At 45.7% G+C, this 14,542-nt stretch overlaps 1 protein-coding gene across 2 annotated transcripts in view; it reads right to left on the minus strand.

Moving 5' to 3' along the window:
• Positions 1 to 14,542, minus strand: part of HKDC1 (hexokinase domain containing 1) — a 41,997-nt gene that overhangs the window by 6,620 nt on the left and 20,835 nt on the right. For both annotated transcript variants that reach the window (XM_018042596.1, XM_018042597.1), the window contains exons 8-15: positions 13,080 to 13,235; positions 11,749 to 11,982; positions 10,409 to 10,713; positions 8,685 to 8,830; positions 8,467 to 8,586; positions 3,893 to 3,988; positions 3,610 to 3,709; positions 2,037 to 2,220 (exon numbers count right to left, since the gene is read on the minus strand). In XM_018042596.1, the coding sequence (XP_017898085.1) occupies positions 2,037 to 2,220; positions 3,610 to 3,709; positions 3,893 to 3,988; positions 8,467 to 8,586; positions 8,685 to 8,830; positions 10,409 to 10,713; positions 11,749 to 11,982; positions 13,080 to 13,235 (1,341 nt within the window). The remainder of the gene's footprint in view (positions 1 to 2,036; positions 2,221 to 3,609; positions 3,710 to 3,892; positions 3,989 to 8,466; positions 8,587 to 8,684; positions 8,831 to 10,408; positions 10,714 to 11,748; positions 11,983 to 13,079; positions 13,236 to 14,542) is intronic.

Below are 14,542 nucleotides of genomic sequence, written 5' to 3' on the forward strand. Positions count from 1 at the left end.
TGCCACTGGCATCCACTAGCTGCCTGGGTCACAGTGGGGTGGAGTGGGCGTCAGGCCCAGAGAAGCACGTGCAGGAGACAGTATGATGTGCGAAGGCCGGGCTTTGGAGGCATGCCGAGCAGAAGTCAGTTTCCAGCTCTGCCACACATTAGCTGCATGACCTGAGTAAGGACTAGAAGCCATCATCTATGAAACCGGGAGCAAAGCACTGACCCCGCAAGACTGTTTGGACCCAAGCATCTGGTGCACAGTAGACACTAAGCTAAGCTAAGTCCCTTTTCTGCCCCCAAAGCTAGTTTACGTTGGCTTTGTATTTGAAGAAGTCTTCTCCACTAGAGCTTCTGCTTCATGAGATAACACATTTGAACTGTATACACACACAAAGTACGGTCCAAAATGTGAGCTCCCTTCCCTCTTCCTACCAGCCTGTGAGCTCCATGATGGAAGGTGCAAGAGACAAAGCAGCTCTACAGTCAACAGGCACCGACCGGGCACTCTGCCCAGGTATGTGAGACAGGAGTGATAACAGCGAGGTGGGGTTGCACTCCCACTGCCTGCAGGGTCAGATGAAAATCTGAGTGTGCCTGAGACTTACATGCTGGACTTGCATTCTCTTAACTGCTCAGGATTTCATCAGTCTAAGGAACCAACACTTAGACAAACAATGGGGACAGCAAAGTAAATCCAAGTATGTTGCCCCCTAACACTCTTCACTCCAGAAATGAGAACCTCCAATGGATTCAGACACAAAACTTGGATGCCCCAACTTGGAATTCAGGTCCCTTGTGATTTTGGCCCCTGGTTCAGCTCGGCTTATGGTAACTTGCCTGCCTCCCAGCTACAAAGACTAGTGCCAAAGGAAGATGTGGGACCACCAGGGCTGGTCTTGGTCTTGTCAAGCCTCTTCCTACTGAGTGTTCTCAGTTGAATAGTCATCAAGGCATCTACGACCCAGGCATCCCATCACATTTCCTAGCTCAACTTTTCCACTTGGATATTGTCTCTCAGTGAATCTATATTTTCATCTTATTTCATATAGAAAGACACTGAGCTTAGTCGTGACAAAGACCATATGGCCTGAGAGTAAAACATTACTCTCTGATCCTTTGCAGAAAAAGTATGCCAACCCCTATGGAAACAGATGGGCCCAGGCCAATAATCAGTTCCCCCCATGCTAGCTCTACCCCTTTCTCTCCCACTAAAGAAGCTATATGAGAATGCAAGTGAAAATGTACTCGGTTTTGTGTTTGTTCTCTTTAACCATTCATTGTTTTCAGTGTTTTTAGTATGGTTAACAATTGGAATAACCCTTACAAGTGATTGTGACCCATGCTGGGACATGACATCATGGCTGAGAACCAGGATTCCCATCCTTCACTTGCAGTTACTTCCCCAACCCCAGAACCACAGAGGTCAGCAACTGGCCGCCTGCTCTTGAAAGACTGAGGATGTCGACCTCTAAACAGGACTTACTAGAAACCCATCTTGAGAGGCCCACCATGCCCCTGCCGTGTGACATCAAGGCCACAGTGAACAGACTTCCTGACAACCTTGGCCTCATTTCCAAAGCCACCACTAGACCATATGGTAACCTTATGGTAACCTTGTGGTAATTAGAAAAAGGCACACCGTCTGTTTGTCGGGAACTTGTCATAAATTTTGCTGCTGTGTCCATGCTCTAGTCGTGCCAGACTCTTTGTGACCCCATGTGAGCTCCATGGGCTGTAACCTGCCAGGCTCCTCTGTCCATGGGGTTTCCCAGGCAAGAATACTGGAGTGGGTTGCCATTTCCTTCTCTAGGGAATCTTCCTGACCCAGGGATAGAACCTGTGCCTCTCGGGTCTCTTGCATTGCCCGAGGATTCTTTACCACTGGGCCACCTTTGCTTTTGTTCAAATTAGACACTTCACTGACATCTGATGAAGAGTTGTCATACATGTACAAACTATACAAATAGCTGTAATATGAAAAGGGCACCCCCATTGATCTGCTGAAGTTGGATGACTTACAGAAATGTACACACACACCCTTCTCACCTCTGTTTGCCGGGATTCAAGGACCCCTCATCCACCTCCTTGTCATATTGGGTCTGGATATCATCGAGGCAGCCATTATCTCCAAATCCTCCCCACTCGGTATTAATGCACATCTTCCCTTCATCCCCTTCCACCAGTTCAATGTTTCTCATCTCCTCCATGTAGCACATGTTGCTGCCTGTTCCTGGAATCATGAAGGGACTTCAGTCTTCAGAAGACACCACTAGGTCTTAAGGAGCCAGCAGGGTACAGTAGATAGGAATTTAGGTTTGGAGTCAGATACAACTGGGTGTGGACTTCAGCCTTATATTTATAGTTGGATGACTGCAGGCAAGTATTACATCTTTCATATATCCAATTTCTTCATCTGAAAAAAGGAACTAACACCTGCCTTATAGATTTGTTATCAAGAAAAAAAAATGAGATGATGTCTGTAAGTTTCCTCCACATAGAATTCATACCTGTGATACCATTATCCTCCTCCTCACCCTCCTCATTATTGATAAGCCATAGGCACACAAAGTGAGCTCCAAGTAGTCACAGAGTTAGCAGAGCTGGAAGGGACCATGAGGAACCATCTAGTCTTGGATAAGCAGACACTTGGTATCTGAAAGCCACCCTCTTCTCCTTTGTCCATGACCTGGTCTCAGAACTATTCTCAAGACAATAATCCAGGCAATTATCATCTTCAGTCAAACAAATCTCACCTCTTTGACCTCCCAGATCTAGCCCAACCCTTCCTATGGATGAGGAAGCTCAAGACCTGACAGAATAAGCAACCTGCCCAAGGTCACAAAGCAGGTAAGGTTTAGAGTGAGATGAAACCTCTCCTTGGCACTGAAGACCTCTCAGCTATAGCCCCATCTCCTTGTGCTATGCACTACTTACCCTCAGGAAACCCAGACAACCAGCTGGAACAACTTTTTCAGATTCTGTGATTGCTTAACAAGTGCCTGACACTTGGAATGCCCACCACCCCTGTCTCCACCTGTTCAAATGCCACCTGTCCCCTCACCACTTACAGTCATTCCCCTGGAATCTACCCTTGCCCTTAATCACCGCCAGACTTTTCCAGAAGACTCCTAAAATGCCTATATCATACCTTGGGCCACTCCCTGCTCCTCTCCTGGGTTTCTTCCCAGCTCTTCCCCACCCTGTGCACCTTCTGACAGCCAGAAGAGGTCAGAGAACAGAAGAGGTACAAGTTGGAGCTGAAATGAAAATCTAGCTCTCTCAGCTCCAGGCCAACCAACATGATCCAACTGTGGTCTCCCTCCACCCAGTAAAATCTGCCCCAAGGCCCAAATGTGACAGTTCCCTCTTTCTATGTTATTCTCCTTCCTCAACAGAAAGGACAACCTTGGCTTAGAACCCTTAGGGAAAAAGATATTAAGTAAAGACTTGGGAATTAGGAGACCTGAGATCCCAATCTTAACTTCATCTTAGCCATGGACAAAGCTGGCTATGAGCCCCTATGTAATGGAACAATGGCCCCCTGCCCCTCAGTATGTTAAAAGGTAACTTCCAAAAGATCAGATGGGAGCAGGCCAATGGGACAGGCCTGATCACTTACCTGCAATCAGGCCAACCTCACAATTACTATCTTCGTAGCCACAGGTCATCATGGTTCCCACTGTGTCATTCACAACTGCAACTATGTCCAGGTCAAATTCCTGCAAAGGAAGAGAGCTCTACTGTAAGTAGGATGTGCAGGCCAAACAGTCTCAAGAGGGGATATCAGACTGAGGTGGGCAGAGGCCAGAGTCGCAGGGCTGGTGTCTGATGACAGAGCACAGGGGCCTTGGGGAAGGTCAGGTCAGGTCAGGTCAGGTATGAGCTTCAACACCATATCATACATTTCTCCTCTTGATGGCCTCCCTGAGCATATCCACCACATCTTCCCCTTCACAGTCAGTAGCTTTGAAGCCTTTGGTCCACTCAATGAGTGTTCCCTGAAAGAAAGGAAGGCAAATTCATTTGAGTAATAGTTTGCTGGAACCACTGCACAACCTCAGCATCAAATAGATGCAAGAGACCACAGCTGACTGCTGGTCAAATGCTTTTGACTGTGCTTCCATTTGGATCCCTAACACTGGACCCAGAGGCACCATGAAGCATGATGCTCAGGCAAGGTCTACTGCTGAGTGGAATAATTACAGAAATTTACATCAACTCACGTTCCCTGGCCATGACTGCACAGAACAAACACCACTTCTGATTTATCCAATCAATCACATCTTCACGATCAAAGATAAAGCTACAAAATGTTCATCAAAGCATTGTTTCACAGGAAAAATGGGTGGCTAAGGCAGCAAAGAACCTGCCTGCAATGCAAGAGATGTGGGTTTGATCCCTGGGTTGGGAGGATCCCCTGGAGAAGGGAATGGCTACCCACTCCAGTATTCTTGCCTGGAAAATTCCACGGACGGAGGAGCCTGGCAGGCTACAGTCCATGGGGTTGCAAAGAGTCAGACACAACTGAGCAACTCACAAACACACACACACACGCACGCACACATTCTGTCTTTCCAACAATATGGATCTATAATTGTATATCAATATAGGAAATGCTCTATAGCCACAAAAATATAATGCTTTAAGAGAATGTTAGCCATTAGAGGAAGATGTTTACCATATACTGTTAAGTGAACTCACATTAAACAAATACAGATGATGAATTATTCAATTATTCTTTTAAAAACCACACACACACACACACACACACACACTCAAATCTGGAAAAAGGTCTGGAGCAATGCACACACCAGAGGGTTGACTTTAGGTTCTCTTTAGGTATAAGATTATAGGTACTTTTCAGTCTCTCCTTTTTGCTTGTCCATGTTTTCTGATTTTCCTAAAATCAATATGTCTAACTTTTTATACTACCAAGAAAAAGTATTTCTAATTTTTAAAAAGATGGTTATACTGTTAGCCAGAAGCAAGAGTTATCTAGCCTCAAACTCCATATCCTAGAGCTGGGGATGGGTGAGTGCAGGGAAAGCTGGGGTGTCTAGGCCAGGAGAGCAGCTGGAATAGGCGAGATGGCCAGAAACTCTAATGGCAGCACCCCAACCCCAGGAGATGAACGGCCACCTCACCCTGAGGCCCTCAGCTCCGGGCTCCCCCTTCTCTCCACAGTCTTTGGGAAGCTAGGCTTCCTTGCTCCTTTCCTGGTGAATATATGTAGAACCTTAGAGATTCAACCCCAGTTGACAAATCTTTCTAATTAGTTACAATTATACCAAATCGTATTTTTTTAAAGTCTTTCTTTCTTGAAAAACTACTGGTTACCAGAAGGAAGAGCGGTGAGGAGAGGGGCAAAACAGGTGAAAGAGATTTAAAGATATAAATTACTAGGTATAAAATAAATAAGTTACAAGGATGTAATATACAGCAAGAGAATATAGTCAGTATTTTATAATAATTTTGTATGGAGTACAACCTATAAAAATAACAAATTACTATGTTATATACCTGAAACTAATATAGGATTGTAAATCAAATACATTTCATTTATTTTTAAAGAAAGTTTTTTTTTTCTCCTCAGCCATTGGTGTCTTTGCTCCAAGCTCTCCATTGGTCTCCCTTCCTTCTTAGTTATGTCTTCGTGAACTTGTCAGAACTGCTGGGAGGGAGGCCTGGAGGCCCAGTGCCCCGAGTCAGGAGGAGCAGCTGTGTCCTGGTGCCTGTGGACCACTCAGGACCATGGACAGCTGCACGTGGCTTTCCACCCCCAACTCCATTTCTATGTGTATTAATTTTTAACAGCCGCAGTAATACAAGAATGCATTCCTTTGCAAAAACTCAGTGCTATTGATAACAACAAAGTCTCCTTTAACTCCCCATTCCCCTAAACCTGGGAGGTAACCTCTATTGAAAGTTAAGTTATATCGCTCAGTCGTGTCAGACTCTTTGTAACCCCATGGACTGTAGCCCACCAGGCTCCTTTGTCCATGGGATATCCCAGGTAAGAATACTGGAGTGGGTTGCCATTTCCTTCTCCAGGGGATCTTCCTGACCCAGGGATCGAAACCATGTCTCCTGTGTCTCCTGCACTGTCAGGCAGATTCTTTTCACTGAGCCACCTGTGAAGCCCTTGTTTTTCTCACTCAGGAATATATCTTTTATATCATTCCTGGTCAGTTAACATGGAAAATATTCCTCAAGTATAATTGCACAAAAATTTTAAAATCCACGAACCATACCTATGAGTACTATTTTAATCCCTGCTTTTCAAATAAGGAAGTAAAAGGTGCAGAGAGGTTAAGTAATTCACCCAAGGTCATACAGCCAGTAAGTGTGGAGAAGCCAAGATGCAAACTGAGGCAGTGTGGTTCCAGACCCATGCTCTCAAACTATTGCACTCTGCTGGCCTCCTGACTGGATAGGTGATGTCTGTGAAGCATTTAGTACAGCATCAGGCACCAAACAAGCACTACATACGTGTTTGTTAAATAAAAATCCAGTAATCTCATATGAGTGATAGTCTATATTTAGTCATTTTCCATTTTAGGGGAAATGAAAATTTATTTCCATTTTTTATTTAGTCATTTTCCATTGCCAGGCATTTGGGTTATTTCTAATTTTTCATTATTAAAGAGGGATGGTGTAGTGAACATCCTTGTTCATTAATCTTGAGGAAATGGATCTTATGGCTGTTAGCCTTCTCGCATTTTTAATTTGAGAGATCGAGCCCTATTACCAGATAATTTCACCTTCTGAACGCCTCTCTTCCTGTTCTCTGAATGATTAGGAGTGAGAGGTAAGCCTGGTGAGTGGGTTTTCATGGCATTCTCAGAGTTCTGGAGAGTTCTGTTTCAGTTCTGGTTTTGCAGCTGCTGATTGGATGAGACTGTATGCCTCAATTTCCTCATATGAAAAACAGGATAGAAAATAAAATTAAATGCACAGAACAAGGGTAGGTACTATTTCTTTTTTTTTTTGTCTTCATTATATATATATATATATATATATATATATATATATATATATATGCAAGTATACTGTGCATTATAGCCGAAATGGTCCAAAAACAATGGGTTCCAGGTCCTGAGGGCAAAGTGCAAGAACCTGGGCTCTCAGGCCAGTGTCCTGGACTGACCCCTCCACCACTGTTTATAGACATGGTAACCTGGACAACTTAACTTCTCTGTCCCTCTGTTTTTCTTAACTACAAAATGGTGATTAAAAAGAGCATGTAAACCTACAATAAAATATCATTCAGCTTTAAAAAGGAGTGGAATTCTATGTGAATCACCCTTGAGAACATTATGCTAGATGGAATAAGCCAGTCACAAAATGACAAATACTGTTATGATTCTGCTTAGATGAGGTACCTAAGATAGTCAAATTCACAGAGACAGAAAGTAAAATAAAGGCTATCAGGGGCTAGGAGAAGGGCACATGGAGAGAGATTGTTTAATGAGTACAGAGTTTCAGTTTGGGAAGATGAAAGACTTCAGAAGATGGATAGTGGTGATAGTTCGCAGCAACGTGATGTACTTAATGCCTCAGCACAGCTGGACTTTTTAAGTGTAAATCAGTACAGTTTTAAGTACCGATGTACATTTAAAAACAGCCAAAATGGTAAACGTTATATAAATTTTACCACAATAAAAGATGGTAAAATAAACAAAACAAAAATAATGTGTACATCATGGAGACACTGACTGGATCAAACGAAGTCTTAAATCTTCGGTGCCATTCTTATTATCGTCATGAGCTCTCTGGCTGGCTTGCCGTGCTGACCAGGGTTCTCTCTGTAAGTTGAAAGTGGTGTTCTGCTTTTACACCAGATCAGCTAGCTTGACTGACATAAGCCTCTTAGAGAGCAAGAGAGTACTCTGTTCTCCTTGAGCAAGTGAATGGTGCTTTTGTCCAAGAAAAGTCATGTGATACGTGTTTCTAAGTTATTATGAACAATTTATTAAAATCGTCATCCATGAAGTTCTTCAGTGTCAGCAAAATATGTGTCAATATGATCAATGTCTCCTGAGAGTCTAATATCAGGAAAGAAATGCATTTCTTCAGAAGCACTGGTAAGCTTTTGTTCATCAGACAATAAAAGCCTTACAACCTTCTGCGTTTCCCTGTTTACACTGACCACCCAGGAAGACACATGTAATATTACAGGCTTGCCTTAACTGGTCATTCCCTCTTATCTCTTGATAATATGACTTGACTTCCAACAGTAATTTTATCCTTGTGTCTCTTTATACGACCCTAAAGCATCTTGCAAACTTCAATCCATAATACAGTAATTGTGAAAATGGAACACAGTAAATGGAAAAAATTAAATAGTCTAAATCCTTGATCATGTCTCCCCAGCTGCCCTGAACCCAAGACCCCTATGTAAAGTGAACAGTGACTCGGAGCTGCCTTGAGACTCCTCAGGTGCAGGAGGGAGGCCCGCCAGGCTGGACCGTCTTACCTTGTCAATGCTCGCCTGCCTGCAGGGAAATGAGAACGTGAAGCCCAAAGGCAGCTGGGCTCCCTTGAGGCCCATGTAGTCCAGGAAGTCGGCGATGCACTGCACGATGTGGTCAAACAGCTGCAGGGAGAGAGAGAGCAGCAGTCATGCTGGACTGCACTGTACAGGGTGGATGGCAGGCTGGCCCCTCGGAGGGTGAACCCCCGGCCAGCATTTACCTCCTCGCCCGTGCCCTGCATGATCTCCAGGGGGATGGCGAAGATCTTGTTGTACATCCGCACTGACCGTCGTCCACTTCTGATCTTTACCAGGAGGACCCGGAAGTTGGTTCCCCCCAGATCCAGGGCAAGGAACTTTCCTTTCTCTGTGGTAGAGGAAGTGAGTGTGGCATTCCACCAGCTTGCACTAAGCAGGGCCTCGTGTACAGGCATTGGGAGGAAGAAGAGATGTCGAAAGAGAACAGACCTAGAGCCTGTTGGCCTGAGGTTCAGGGGCCAAAGGGGCGTGGTGGTCAGCAAGCATGGTGTCAGAGCCCTGGGCAGGCATCCTGAGCCCATCTGAGGCCAGCTTGCTTTCCTTGGTGTCTGCTAATGGCCACACATGATACTTATACTCAAGGAACCGCTGAGGGTGAATCCAGGTCAGGCTACCTGACTACAGTGGACTCAGGAAGGTGCTTCCATTCTGTCTGTAGGGCCTAGAGGAACTGCTCATCCCAAGCCTGAAATGACTCTCTGTCCCACTCTTCCCATCCCTGGATTCCCACACCCCCACCAGACTAATAAGAAACCGTATCAAGTCCAACACCCATTACTACCCAGGGCAGTGCCTCTTGCTTCTCTGACATCTCAGAGCATCACAGTCTGTTCTGTGTGATCCCTCCTCTCGGTGACTGCCTCATTTGCTCTGTTCTCATCACATTGGTCATTTTACTGCTCCTTGAGTTTGCCAAAGCCCTCACCCCCGGCCAGTTCTCTTACCCCTGACTCTGCTCTATTTGTCTTCATAGCCCTTCATGGCATGGCATCATCTGGTGTTTATCTGTTTACTGTCTGTCAGCCCAACAGAACAAAGGTTCCATAAAGGCAGGGACTGTGTTTTCTTAACTGCTCTGTCACTGTGCCTACAGCAGAGCCTGACCTATATCAGGCACTTAATGAAACTTTGAGGAATGGAGGCAAAAGAAAAAAAGAGATGAAAGAATGAATAATTGAATAGTGTCTTTTCCTGCTCTCATTTTCTCCCCCAAGTAGACTCGAAGGATACTGGCCCTGGAAAAGATCTTTGTTGTTGAGAGGCTCCAAGTACAGCTGTGTAACCCTAAGTATGTGACCTAACTTCTCTGAGTCTCAGTTTTGGCATCCATAAAATGGGAATCATTCTCTCTTTACATAACATACAGAGTAGTTGTGAGCACAAAATGAAACTAAAGAGTCAAAAGCAAATTCAAGAGATGAAGCATTTTACAAAGATCAGGATATCTCGGTGAGATTCACGAGATGCAAAGAGATAGAGTTACTTGTCTAAAGAGCTGACTTCACTGTTGTGTAGCTCCTGTCAGCTGAGCACAGAGGACCAGGAAAAAAGATCAAGTATCAGAAAACTCAGGGGCAGAAAAGGAAGAGAGGGGAGAGGAAGAGAGCCAAGCCCCAGGAGAGAAGAAAGCCAGAGGAAAGGGGAGAAGACAAGCCAGAGACACCACGTGTCCAGACGGTAGCTCCTGGGGACAGCAGTGGGGTCTTCACACACATGGAACCTAACTCAGGTATTCTTTACTGCCAGTGACCTGGATCAACCAAAGGACAGATTCAGCAGAGTACTCTCCCTCCCTCCATTCTAGACACAAACCCAAGGCTTTTGAAACAAAGATCCTAACTGGGTTTAAGGAGCTTGGATGGAGCTCTGGGTGGCCCATCAGAGAAGGGAGCGGCGCAGGGCCCACCTGTGCCATCCGGCATCCCACAGACGTAGGTGGGCAGCATCTTGACTGTGGCCAGCGGGTGGGTATCCTTCTTCAGCCCGTACTCGAACTCAACCCGCATCTTGTTCCGAACGCCCACAAGCTGTTCTTGGGTCAGCCGGAACAGAGCCAGCACCTTATCAATCTGCTTCCGCTGGGCCTGCACCCGGGAGGCCACGGCAGTCACCATGGCAGCCCCCTTGGTGCTGCCACTCTCTGACAGGAGGAAGCGGACGTCACAGTTCGGGACCAGTTTCCTCACCACCTTGTGCAGGCGCTTCGGGTATCTGAAGGCAGGGGTGGTGGCAAAATATGTAAAAACCATAAAGGCCCGGCCCAGCCAATAGCAACAGATACAGGTGGAGCAGTGGGACAGCGTCCTGGGGAGCCCTGCTGGGCCAAGGCTCACCCCTTTAGTTGCTGGATGGAGGGAGATGATGGGGTTGACTAGGGTAGGGTCCAGGTCATCTGAGGGAGTGGAAAGGATCCTTGGAAGCCTCAAAGAAGTGGTTATTTTATCACCAATATTACAACTAGTAGGGCATATCCACACATAATATACGGGCTTCCATGGTGACTCAGCAGTAAAGAATCTGCCTGCAATGCGGGAGCTGCAGGAGAGGCAGGATCGATTCCCAGGCCAGGAAGATCCCCTAGAGGCGGGCATGGCAACCCACCCCAGTATTCTTGCCTGGAGAATCCCATGGACAGGGGAGCCTGGAGGGCTACAGTCCACAGGGTCTCAAAGAGTCAGACACAACTGAAGCAATTTAGCATGCATACACATATACAATCAATACATATATTGATTGAACATAGGGAAAGGTCTTTTTTCCCCAGCTCTTCCCAGGTGTACATGCCTGACTTTCAGTTACACCTCTGTTAGTCAGAGGGGCTTTCATTCTCCCTTCTGTGTTTTCCTACTGGTATCCTTCATATGAACATGGCAACCTCTGCCATCCAATTATTGCCCCATTTGTAACTGGACATATCTCACTTTCCTATCTTAACGTATTGAGTATTCAATAATAATGGATAGATAGATGAATATAGGGATAGATAGATGGATAAGCACATGGGTGGATGGCCTTGCTAGTCAGGCTATTGGCTTTAGCAAAATATTCCTTTAAGAATGATCCCCTAAAGCAGCCCTGCCAGCTAGATGAATGTAATCTCTGAATTCACCCTTTGCTGTATAATCTCAGAACCATAGAAATGGTTGGTTCTGGAAACCCAGAGAAGCAGCCTAGTTTAGAAAGAAACCCGGACTCTGCTCCAGGGGAGACTGTTGCGGAGCGTGTGGGCCGGAGGCCAGCACTCACTGGGGGTGGATCTTGTACAGTGTGCCGTCCATGCCCACTGTGGTCCGGAGCCGCATCAGCTTCTTGTTCTCCCGGAGGCGTGTCAGGATGGCTGCCAGAGCGGCTGCGCAGAGATTGGCTGAGCGGAAGGAGACGATGGTACAGACGTGCTGGACCGCAATGCAATCTGCATCGGAAGGCTCCAGGCCCAGATCTGTCAGGATCTCTCTCGTATTGGCTAGGCCTTCTTTGTACCTGGCCAGGGGACAGGAATGAGAGGACCACACTGCCCCATCCCATGGGAATCCCCCTCAGAGAGAGTGTTCCCACCTCTTGGGACTGTGACCATAAACAGGCTGGCACATTGTCATATAATAATGATGATTTCAACAATGATCATGGCAGCCACCACTTATTGCTCACTCACTATGTGCCGGGTGCTAGTCTAAGGACTTGACATGTGTGTTAACTTAGTCCTCACAACAAACCTGGGGGGAGGACAGTCATTATCCTACTGTGCCGAAGAGGGATCTGAGGCACAGACAGGGTAGATAACCTGTCCATAGGCACTTTGCTGGTGAGTGCAAGGGTCAAGATTTGAACTTAGGCAGTTAGATTAAGGAGCCCACCCTTGTAAGCACCCTGTACTGCACTGCCTTTCATAGAAACTCAGTCCTTGCCAAGCTCTGCATAAACACAGACTCTGGAAGTCAAGTGTCTCCCTGCTGAGCTCAGAATCTAAGCTGATTGCAAAGCTCAGGGCAGTGCCAGGGTTTCTAACAGGATCTCGAGTCAACCGGGGCCAGTCACCCTCAGCAGTCAGCTCCCTACTGCAGACCTTTGTGTGAGCTCTTCCCTCTAATCACCAAAGCCAAAGCCTAATGCAGTCCCTGACAGCAGCAGGTAGAGAAGATTATTGCTGTAGTGGGAATTCTTAACTTGGATTCCACGCTAGGGCCTTAATGGTTCCAAGGATACCCTGATATAATGAGCAAAGTTGTGTGCAAGTGTGTATTTTGGAGGTAAAAGGTCCAGAACTTAGACTCTCAAAGGGGTCTGCAACCTGAAAAAAGTTATGTCACCAGTTTAGGGAGGAAAAAGGCAACAAAACGTAAGAAGGGGGTAAACCTCCAACAGCAGAATCCCTGGTTACTGATACCAACCGGAAGCCACATGTGAGGCGCAACAGGCACTGCTAATCCACCTGAAGCTGTGCACAAGTCTGAAATCATCCCGGTGAAGAAGGAAGACCTGGTTCCTCCTATGCACCACTCCCATGAGCACACCATGCCTTGGCTGCCCACCCTACCCTCTTCAGAGTCAAGGTGGGAGGGATCCTGCCAGTAGCTCACCTCTCCATGGCAGCTACATGTCGTGTTTCAATCTTGCCCTTAATGTGAAGAGCAGAGGATTTCTCGCCGCCAAACAGGAGGCCTGCCTTGGCCATCTTCAGCAAGATAAGCCTGACGAGTTCACCCAAGTACAGGCCGCTGATCATCTTTTCAAACCTACAATTTGGTGAACAGATAAGTGGCAGCAATGCCTTCGGTTATGCAGCATTCCTCTCCCAAGCCCATGAGCCATGGCCCATGGTCAGGAACACAAGGAGTGGAAAGGCCTCTTTCTGGGTCAGGAGGCCTCAGTCCTTGCCCCACCTTGAGGTGCCCTTCAGAGCCCACTGCAGCTCTCTGAGCTGCATTATCCTCACTTATAAAAGAGGAACACTGAACTAGAGAAAACCTATGATTCTTTTCTGATCACAAAGTGCTTGAGTCCAAGAATCTTTATCTCAAATCACACTTGACTGTGGGGGTGCCAGTCTCAGATATAAGGAATCTCAACTTCAGAGAATTTAGGTACTTTCCCAAGATCACTAACCACAGCATGACAAATCCAAATTTGAAATTTTTTCCAACTCCTACACGTTTCTGCCCAAAAGAAAAAGATGTTGTGTCTGTTAGTTGGGCTTAGATAGCCTCAGAGAGGTTCTACAATAATATGAGTAAAATAGATAACCAACAAGGACCTACTGTACAGAACAGGGAACTCTATCAATAGTCTGTAATAATCTATATGGGAAAAAATCTGGAAAATAATGAATATATGTATATGTATAACTGAATCACTTTGTTGTACACCTGAAACTAATACTATAAATCAACCATACTCCAATAAAATTTTTAAATATAATAACAAAATAAAATCTATAGACACGCACACACAATAATATGGGTGAAATGTCCCACCAGGTTACCCACATATGGACTTTCAGTCTGCATACAACAAGCAATTACTAACTGTTTCCCAAGTAAACTATTCAATATAATTTTTATTCTGCAAACATAATAAAATACAAAATCAAGGGCAACCAGTTTCCTAATCAACTTTATCTATTTCATTATAAAAAAGTCTTAAAACATTGCAAAAATAGAAGACAACAGAAAGAAATCCCAGCTGAGCTTGGGACAGTGGAATTATGTTAAGTGAAATTAACAGTGTGAGGATGCTTAAGTCCTCACAATGGACCCGGCTCCTTAGGCTGTGACTGTTCTGTGTCACCAGCAGAATGGGTGTGTGCTGGGGAACGAGTACATCAGAAGCAGAAATTTGTTCCTCGGATATTCACTTCGAGTGTGGAGTTGTTTCCAGGAGGTACTTAAAATGTTTATTCAGCAGGCTTCTTGGGAAAATGGTTGATTCCATTGCTGGGACTGGGAAAGTACATGGTGGGCCTGGAGCATCTTACTGTGCAAGAAAATAGGGAAGTACTTAAAGAGGGATGGGAACATGTCAAAAGCACTTAGGGACTAGCTTG

The sequence above is a fragment of the Capra hircus genome, chromosome 28 (assembly GCF_001704415.2).
Source record: "Capra hircus breed San Clemente chromosome 28, ASM170441v1, whole genome shotgun sequence".
NCBI lineage: Eukaryota > Metazoa > Chordata > Mammalia > Artiodactyla > Bovidae > Capra > Capra hircus.